This window comes from Trachymyrmex septentrionalis, unplaced genomic scaffold (assembly GCF_001594115.1).
Source record: "Trachymyrmex septentrionalis isolate Tsep2-gDNA-1 unplaced genomic scaffold, Tsep1.0 scaffold155, whole genome shotgun sequence".
Lineage (NCBI taxonomy): Eukaryota > Metazoa > Arthropoda > Insecta > Hymenoptera > Formicidae > Trachymyrmex > Trachymyrmex septentrionalis.
The window spans coordinates 157,577-167,555 of NW_017304705.1; the positions used below are offsets into that span (position 1 = coordinate 157,577).

At 30.4% G+C, this 9,979-nt stretch overlaps 1 protein-coding gene across 3 annotated transcripts in view; it reads right to left on the bottom strand.

Moving 5' to 3' along the window:
- Positions 1 to 9,727, bottom strand: part of LOC108745892 (aspartate--tRNA ligase, cytoplasmic) — a 12,098-nt gene extending 2,371 nt beyond the window's left edge. Inside the window, exons 1-11 of one of the 3 annotated variants that reach the window (XM_018482300.1) lie at positions 9,660 to 9,727; positions 8,640 to 8,677; positions 3,196 to 3,292; positions 2,858 to 3,044; positions 2,671 to 2,773; positions 2,194 to 2,515; positions 1,956 to 2,127; positions 1,207 to 1,354; positions 913 to 1,102; positions 556 to 636; positions 370 to 481 (exon numbers count right to left, since the gene is read on the bottom strand). In XM_018482300.1, coding sequence (XP_018337802.1) covers positions 370 to 481; positions 556 to 636; positions 913 to 1,102; positions 1,207 to 1,354; positions 1,956 to 2,127; positions 2,194 to 2,515; positions 2,671 to 2,773; positions 2,858 to 3,044; positions 3,196 to 3,292; positions 8,640 to 8,677 — 1,450 coding nt within the window. In that variant the 5' untranslated portion in view covers positions 9,660 to 9,727. The other 2 variants (XM_018482301.1, XM_018482299.1) reach the window with 2 other exon arrangements.
- Positions 9,728 to 9,979: the final 252 nt, after the last annotated feature.

Genomic DNA, 9,979 nt, shown 5'->3' on the forward strand with positions numbered 1-9,979 from the left:
AAAATTTTCTCAAATTCGTTTTGGACACGTTACAAATCCACAAAGTGAGAAGAAAATTTTTCGTCTTTTTCAGCTCGTAGTTTTTGGTATGTAAAAATTATCAAACTCATATAAACTTAAAAAATGTGATAAGCTTTTAAAAGTAGAGATTTCAAGTTTTAAAACTCTTTTTTTAAATTTGAATTTCATTCATTATTGATGAAGATATTGTATATACAACTTTGAGCTAAAAAATACGCGATGACTTTTTACTTAACATAACATAAAAAAAAAAACAATTTGTAAACAATTTCGGTTTTCATTTGATTTAAATCAGATCTCCCAAATTTTAAATATCCGCAAAAATTTTTGTGCAAACATTTCACTCACCAATTCCGTGATACTTAGCGCGTTCGGTAAGAAAATCTGGATCGTGAATACGTTGTGCGCCAGATATAATTTCCTCACCTCGCATAAACATGTCATACGAATTGGATACTTTCTACAATGCAAGATCGACAGTTATTAAAGAAAAGAAAATACTATGTGCGATTATGCAGTATAAGAATACTTTACAGAGTTATTTGGATCCGGCATGGTATAGAATGGTCTTACAGCAAGAGGATATTTATCCAAAATGTAAAAGTCTGTATCATACTGAAAAAAAAAAAAACACTTGTAACATTTGCAATGTGGAAAGAAGCTTAAGATACGTACAATTGCAAAGTAAATTTAAATCAATAACTACATTGAGGAATTAAAAATAAATTTTGATTTTATTTTTTAGGACCAATTGCACCAATGTTACTTTGATTTTATATAAATGAGGATTAAAACACACAAACACTCTCTCTCTCTCTCTCTCTCTCTCTCTCTCTCTCAGATCTTTCTTTATTAAATTCTGGTCTATCTTAAAATTGTCTAGTATCTTACTTTGTTCTTAACAAGTTTTCCCAGGAGCTTTTCATCCGGCGTCGACAAATCATCCTCTTCTCCAAGAATCACACCCGCTTCTGCCAATAATTCGATCGCCTGTGGATACTCCAATCTCAAGGCTGGCTCGAGAAACTTGAAAGGCTCTACTGGATACTGTTGATTAACTGCCATTATATCATCTGCGTAACTGTTAAATCCCAATGAGATAAGTTAATATCATAAATTGCAAAAACTTATAAATATAAATCGAAAACAAACCAATAATAAAAATAAATATATTATACAACTAACTTATCGCGTAATTCTTTAAATAGTTCGGTAAACATCTGTCCAATAGTGTCTACCACTTCGTGATAATGATACTTGAAGGCCATCTCCAGATCAAGACCTACAAATTCTGTTAAATGTCTATGCGTATTGGAATCTTCCGCTCTGAAAACTAATTGTAATATTCTTAGCAAGTATTGTTAAATATTAGTCTGCATAGTATTCAAAACGTGATTTTATTTCAAAATTTTATAGTATATATAACCTAAACTATATACTAAATGCATGCTAAGTCATAAACATGTTCTGAATACTATGGGTTATTATATTTTAAATATTATATTTGAAGAATATTTTTAATTTTTTATAAGGCTTTATTTCTGAGGAGGGAGGAGCTAAGAAAGAATTCTCTTTTTCTCTACTCTTAACTTCCAAAATAACATTTTGTGCATATATTATTAGAATAAAATTGAATTCTTAAAAAAGAATAAAGGGATTATTTGGTATTGTTAAGAATACAGAGTAAGAATATAGAGAATGAATTAAGAGTATAGAGGAAAAACAAAGTCTCTTTCCTAGACAAAATTTCACATTTTTTCTATCCACTGGATTTTTCCAACCAACTCTTCTCCTCTCCATGATATAATATTCATGCTTTTAGAACAATTAGTTCGCCTTTATGTATTTCGAACCAGAGTATTAAGTCTGCCAATGATTCGAAAAATTTGCGCATTCTAGATAACGTTCAAGGAGAATATTTCTATTGGATATACCTGCTCCAACAGTGAAAACTTTATCAAAATCTGCGGCAATTGCCATTTGTTTATACAATTGCGGTGATTGAGCTAAGTAAGCATTGCCTTTAAAATAAGACACTGTAAATACGTTCGCTCCACCCTCACTGGCTGCAGAAATGATTTTAGGAGTGTGAATTTCCACAAATCCCTAAAAAGAATAAATGAAATAAAAAAACATTTCACTAAAAATATCATTTATACCATCAATGCTCACCTTCCTTGTCAGAATGTCCCTAAAAAGTTTACAAACACCAGCTTCTACCTTGAAAATCGCTTGATTGGCTGGAGTACGTAAATCCAGAACTCTATTATCCAGTCTGGTATCCTGATTCACTCGCACGTTCAACGCTGTCTCGTCCACCTCGCCAGCAGGTCTTGCGGCGTCTTCTATTTGTAAAGGGAGTTGTGACTTTGCAGCACTTACGACAAATATTTCTTTCAAATGAACTTCAACATCTTTTTGCGAACACGATTCGATTTTCGAGGGCACAGGCATTACTATGGCCATGACATCGACTATGGATTCTTTTGTGATGCTAAATGAAACAGAATGTTAGTACATAGCATTTTTCATTCTAATTCCCAAGTAGCGCTTATAAAGTTAACAAAGCGCTAAAAAAGCGCATATAATCGCTTTTTTAGCGCTGCTGTGTTACTTGAATTAATTTTATACAGGTCTTTAAAATTTTACTTGGATATAAATTTTATCATTTGTTTGCTGATTTCTTCATTCACAGCAGCTAATCCTTGTACAGTATACGATTGTTGTCTTAATACGACAAAGCATTGCTTGCCTGTAAGATGAGAGAGAGAGAGAAAGAGAAATACAAGATTAAAGTTTTATGTGTATATAATTACAATAAAATAACATTACTTACCCTTTGCACGACTAGTGTGTAAGCGACCTCTGAGCCAAATAATCTGATTCTCTAGATTTTTATTCAGATTCTTGATCGCTGTAAATTTTCTATCCTCGAATTTCTCTTTACTCTGAATCATACTCATCTGTCCATACTTTCCCAAAGACACATCCTCAGATTCATTTGTAGATTCTTGCTGAGAATGCTAGTATCAATCGCAATATTTATTTTATTAATTTGTTAGATTAAATTTATTATGTATAAAAAATACTTCAGTTTGATTTTACATAAAATTTTAAAACATTTGTTTAATTAGCGAAAACAGACAAACTTAATTTTTCTTAATAAACACTTACAGAATAACTTACAGATTGAACTTTTCCTTCTGCCTTTTTTGCTGCTTTTTGCAGCTCCTTCTGTTGTTTTTTAAGCGCTTTTTTAGACATCTCATCTCTTTATAAAAAAAAAAAAACAAATCTTTTAATATTAGAAGTATTGATCATCAGTGCTAAGTGATCGATTGTATAAATCAAAACATAAAATTAAGTATTTGTAACTTAAATATAATAACATTATCAATTACTATTAATTATATTAACAAATGTTGACATGAAATGCAGAAGCATTTTGAAATTTAAAAGATGTACATACCATTTAGTTAAAATTTGCTTCAATTTGTAAATATTTAATAAAAAATATTTGTCGAAATTATGCAAATAAATCAGTCATACTTGTTTCTACCAATGTAGTTTAACCTTAATTTCAGTTTAAATAACTCTTCATCTTTTTATAGTAATAACAAGTTTGCCGCCGGCTGAGTGCTCCCAAAAAAATGAAAGTAGTGAGTTTTGTATTCGAAATAGTGAGAAAAAAGTGAAATGTTTTTAAACGCTGAGTAATAAGTTTGTTTTAGATTTGATTAAAATTATATAGAATAATATCTAAGGATTAGCACTTTATTATTTTGAATATGTTATCCCATGACGATGATATTTTCATTATTTAATATTCCATTAAACTTAAAGGCACTTTTTAAATTTAAAAACGGTATCGTTAAGAACACAGTTCAACACATTCGGCAGAGAAGACGACAAAGTTCAACTAATAATAAGCATCTAAATTCAGAAAATGAAACAATTTAGGAATGGAAGGAGTATCTGGAAACAAAGTTATTATTTTCAAATTAAATACATCATTATTTAATATATCTAGTTTATTAAGATTCATTAAGTTTGTTTAAGTCTTTCATAACCAATAAAATTAGAACATATTTAAATCTTTATAATATAATTTTCCCTTAATATTATATTAGGTTGGAGGAAAAGTTCTACAGTATTTTGTTAGCTCAAAATTATATATAGAATTTTCGTTATAAAAACGAACAAAATTTAAATTTAAAAAATGGTTTTTAAGCTTGAAATCTCTATTTTTAAGTGGTGACTATATTCTTTTAATTTATGTAGGTTTTATAATTTTTATATATATAGAAAACTACAAGCTGAAAAAGAGGAAAATTTTTCTTTTTATTTTGTGGGTCTGCCAAAAAAATTTGCAAAAATTTTCGATTATCTATTAAGTGCGCAACTTAATTCTCGGCTCCTAACTTCAATCAATAAGTATCTATTGAAATTTACATATCTTTTTCGCCATATTGGAGTGCCATTTTTAACTTTCCAAACGCACTGTAATTGTTGGCGGTTGTACTATCTAACTTAAAAAAAAAAAGCAATGTCGTTCGAGAAGCAGCATTTGAGGCATTGCCTTCTTTTCGCTTTTCAATTAAAAAAAAGTACTGCTGAAGCACAGGAAATAATTTGTTCGACTTTGGGAGAGAATGCTGTTTCTTACAGTACCTGTAAAAAGTGGTTCCAGCGGTTTAAGAATGGAAATATCGACCTTAATGATGAAAAACGTCCGGGATAGTCAAAGAAAGTCAACGATGAGGAACTGAAACAACTTTTGGAAGAAAATTCCTGTCGCACACAGTCAGAGCTCGCACAGAAACTCGGAGTAACAAGGCAAGCCATTCCTAAGCATACATAAGCTAGGGAGGATTCAAAAGGAGGGCCATTGGGTTCCCCACAGCTGAGCTGAAGAATTCACAGCTGAGAATAAGCGTAGACGTTATGATATTGCTGTGTCGTTGTTACCCCGATTCAAGAAAAAGAAAGGTTTTCTGCATAAGAGTGTAACTTGTGACGATAAATAGATCCTCTACGATAATCCAAAGAGACAAAAATCGTGGGCTTATCCGGAACAGTCTTCGAGTAGAATCACAAAACCGAATATCTACATCAAAAAGGTGTTGCTATGTATATGATGAGATCAGCAGGGTGTCGTTCATTACGAATTGCTCCAACCTAGTGAAACGGTCATTGCTCAAATTGTCAGCTTATTAGCAATTGATTCGTGTTAGTGACGCATTGGAGAAGAAAAGATCTTACACCGGCAAGAGAAGAAGGAAGATCATCTTGCTTCATAACGCGGCCATACACAGCAAAAACGACTTTGAAAACGATCACCGACTTGAGCTGGGAAATTTTATCGCACCCGGCGTATTCTCTAGACTTCGCTTTTTCAGATTATCTTTTTAGATCCTTGCAACATCATCTGACTGATACTGATTTTACTTATGTCAAGAATGTCGAGAAAAGTATAGTCGAATTTATAAATTTAAAACAACCCTCTTTTTCCGAAATGGAATTTGGCAGCTTCCTGAAAGATGGCACAAATGTATAAAAAAAACGAGGGAGATTATTTTGAAGATTAGGTAACTATTCGACTTTTTATAAATTAGTATCAAAGTTCAATGAAAAAGATCGAGAATTAAGTTGCGCACCTAATATACCGTGAAAGTTTTCCTTACAAAATCGTTTTTTAAAAATATTTCTACGATTTTTTGTTTTTGAGTTATTCACGAGTTAAGTAAAAAGGAGCATTCTAACTTTGATTGCTCATAACTCCATTAAAAATCATACTGCAATTAAAAAACAGATTCTTATAAAGCTAAAACATTATTCTATTGAGTGGTATAATTGCTAATTTAGAAAAATAGAATATATAAATTTGAGCTAAAAATATGATACTACTACCTTATAACCATTGCACAATGGTCAATAATTAAAAAAATAATAGTAATATCACATTTTTATAACTCAAATTTCTATATATTTTATGTTTAAAAAATGATATTATTCGATAGACCAAAGCTTTAAGAATCTATTTTATTAATTATGGTATGATGATTTTTAACGGAGTTATGAGTAATCAAAATCAGAATGCTCTTTTATTTAATCCGCGTGTAACTTGATAACAAGAAGTCGTAGGAACATTTTTTACAAACAAACTTTTAAAAAAAAACTTTAAACTTTTACGTCAGATAATCGAAAATTTCACAATAAATATATTTTGTATACAATTTGAATTAACAAAATTCCACAGAACTTTTTCTCCAACCCAACGTTATTTGGTACAATATTGCAATAAGTTTTACGCATTAGTACAAGTAATACTACATTTTGTAATAAGTTTTTCATACTGATAAAGCTATTATCTTACATGGCACAAGTACATATGGCAATATTACAATACTTTTCATGACTAGCGCAATAAATTGATTTACTTTATGTGGATTGAAATAACTGTAAATTATAATAAAATGCTTAAATGGAAACCGTCTTTAAATAATCAATAATAAAGTAAAAGAATGCCGCCACCATATATCACAGGAGATTCGAATTATTTAAATCTATATTCACAAAAAAGGAATAAAATACGCAGCAAAAATTTTAAAAATGTATAACTTATACAGAAATTATAGAATTTTATTCCATAATTTCCAAACACAGAAATAATACAATTTTATCGGAAAAAAGTGAGAATATAAGTTTTTATGAAAGTGAGTAAAAATCAACCTTCTTCAAAATAGTAAGTAAAGTGAAACTAGTGATTCAGCGGCAAGCCTGTAATAAAAATTAGAAAAAGATAAAACGTTGAATCAAGATTTATAAGTTCCCAAATAGCAAAATGTTAGCAGAATGTCGACAGATTGATAGCAGATTTGATCAGAAGATGTTGGCAAACTGACCACAACTGATGTCGCATTCTGTTCCTGTTCTGCTGACAGAACTTGTTAATATTCTATGCAAACAGACTAGCAGCAAAAATCAAACAGAACCTGCCGACAGAATCTGATAGCAGATTGCGAGCAGAAACCGAGCAGAATCTGCTGACATAACTTGCAGATTGACAGCAGAAAGAGCAAGATCTATCATTTTCATTTAAATCGACCTGGTTTCTTATAAGCCAGCAGATTGGCAGCAGAAAAAGCAAGATCTGTCATTTTCATTTAAATCGACCTGGTTTATTATAAGAAATTTTGCGTATATATATACATATAGTTATATAGAATTATATATAATTATATATTTATATATGCTGAAAATAATCAGTAGTTTTATTGCTAAAATATAAGTGATTTAGCTTGACATTTAAAAATACACATAAGAAAGTCATAAAATAATCAAACAAATATTCGGAGATTCAGAAAGCATACTCCAAGGAATTTGGAAATCTTTTTAGGAGATTTGCCTATGATTTACATACTGGATTTACATCTGGGAATCCTATAAGAATATACCAATTCTTATAGGATTCCTGGACATTTTCTTCTTACGAGAAGCAAGTCCATCTCGTGGCGAGGTCGTTTATGAAAATGGCAGATCTTGCTCAATGCTGCCGTAAGATTATGTCAGCAGACTCTGTTCGGTTTCTGTTACCAATTTGCTGGCATAGCATGTCATCAAGCTTTGTCATATTTTTGACAGCAGTTTGTTGATATTGGGTGCTTTCTAATTGCTTAACACATCTTAACACAAACGTACACAGGAATATACAAAGTGTAACATTGTGCATGATTCAATTGGAACAGAATATGTACCCTGTGCACGGTTAAGATTTGTTTCAGATAGAGTTAGATTAAATGTAGCTTTTTTCACCTATTAAACAAAAAAAAGTAAAGGTGCCGACCACTCAACGTCTTCCAACCTCATTTATAGCTGTCGCAATTAATAATATATAATTGTCACTAGAAAACATCAGCTTACAGCCCTTGACCTGAGTACAGGGGATCGATTCTGTATCTTAAAATGAGGTGAAAATTATAAAAGTGAACGAATTTACTAGAATACTAATTATTTCATTGGTCAACACCTAGTAAATTTGCTCACTTTTATAATTTTCACCTTCTTTGAAGATACAGAATCAATCCCCAGATATGTAGTGTTGTTGACGATAATGGACAATTGGAATGCAACTTGCGTTGCCATGTGCACAAAAATATTTAGGGATATTGCAATTGGAAAGTATCCATTGTCTGATAGTACAACTCTGTGTACAATTTGTTGCCTTTCTGTGTCGCAATCAGAAATTGGTAGCAGACTCTGCTCAAAATCTGTCTCTTCAGATTTGGCTATCTGAGTTAATCTACATTGGTAGGAACGGGCATTAGCGAGTAATAATATAATTAGGGTTATATCATATAAAATCAACATAAAAAATCAAGATACAAAATTGGTAATTGTTTCTTTTTTTTTGTTGTAAAAATAGGGAAATATAAGCAATATGCATTTTAAAATCACTTTTCAGAGCTACTAATTTTATATAGCATAAATCAGGACATTTCACCTATAAAAAAAACTCAGATCGCTTTAAAACATTATCCAATTATCAGGATGTCCTGCTAAATCCTAATAGATAGTAATAATATTATCTCCTAATAATAATAAGATTGAATGCATACCCTATCGGAGGACACTCCACTGGTTTATCTACACCCATCTGTAAAGGATGACACATGGATTACATCATCTGATTGATATTGTAATACTTGCAAATGCTTATACAAGACTATATACAAGACATATATGTGCTAATATATTTAATATTTAACCTTAGCTATACACACTAGGGTTCCAGAAACCCTAGTATAGTTTGCTAAATCTAAACATCCTTTTTCACGTTTCTAAACTTTTCTTTTTTTTTTAATCTATATATCTTGAAGCTCCATAATTTTTTCGACTTTTACATATTACAGACTTGTTTCTTAATTAATTTTCTATTGACTGAAAAAAAAATTAATTGAAATATGTTTATTTTTACAGAAATTATAATAACAAATATGGATGGAATCCCAGGAATCCGAGTGTATACATCAAGGGTAGACAAAAAAAAGTGTGTATAGTCAATAGTCTCTATTTCTCCTGTATAAATTATTTAAAAAATATATGTATATATTACTAATGTATACCTATCTAAATATACATCTTTAAAATTTTTAATATATTTGATCCAATTATGTTGAAGAACTTGTATGTGTATGTTATGATAAACTTTTCAAAAGATGTATATGCATAAAGAATGTAAACGTAACAATCATTTCGAATAATTTATCATTCAAAAACTAGATTCAATAAGATAATTTTGTTGTACTTTGATGATAACTAGATAACAGAAATCGAAACATTTATATAGTTTAATATTGATAAATAGATATCGTGTAGTAACATCCTGCGTTTTGACCTATATAATCTTTTAATGTTTATTTTCTTAATATATGTTAATAGTAAAAACAGTAACATAATGAAATAATGTAAACGTATGAAAAAATATAATATATACAAGATATTAAAATAAATGTTGATTACCATTAATGATGTTTATCAAATATAAAATAACGATTATAAAATTATACTATAAAAATAACAATGTGCAAGGAGACAAGGTCGTGAATAACCTATAAATTAGTAACACTAGACCGTACCAGACATAGTATAAACAGACAGAGGACATGACGGCCCAAAACTTGTAACCGCAAATGCTACCGCGCACTACTGCCTTCTGAAGAAGTGGATAGTAACTACACAATGGGTGCTTTCCAATTGCAATATCCCTAAATACTTTCGTGCACATGGCGACAAAAGTTGCGTTCCAATCGTCCATTATTGTCGACACAACACTACACATCAGAGAATCGATTCTATACTTAAAATAAGGTAAAAATTATAAAAGTAAACGAATTTACTAGAATACTGATTATTTCATTGGTCAATACTTAGTAAACATCTAGTAAATTTGCTTACT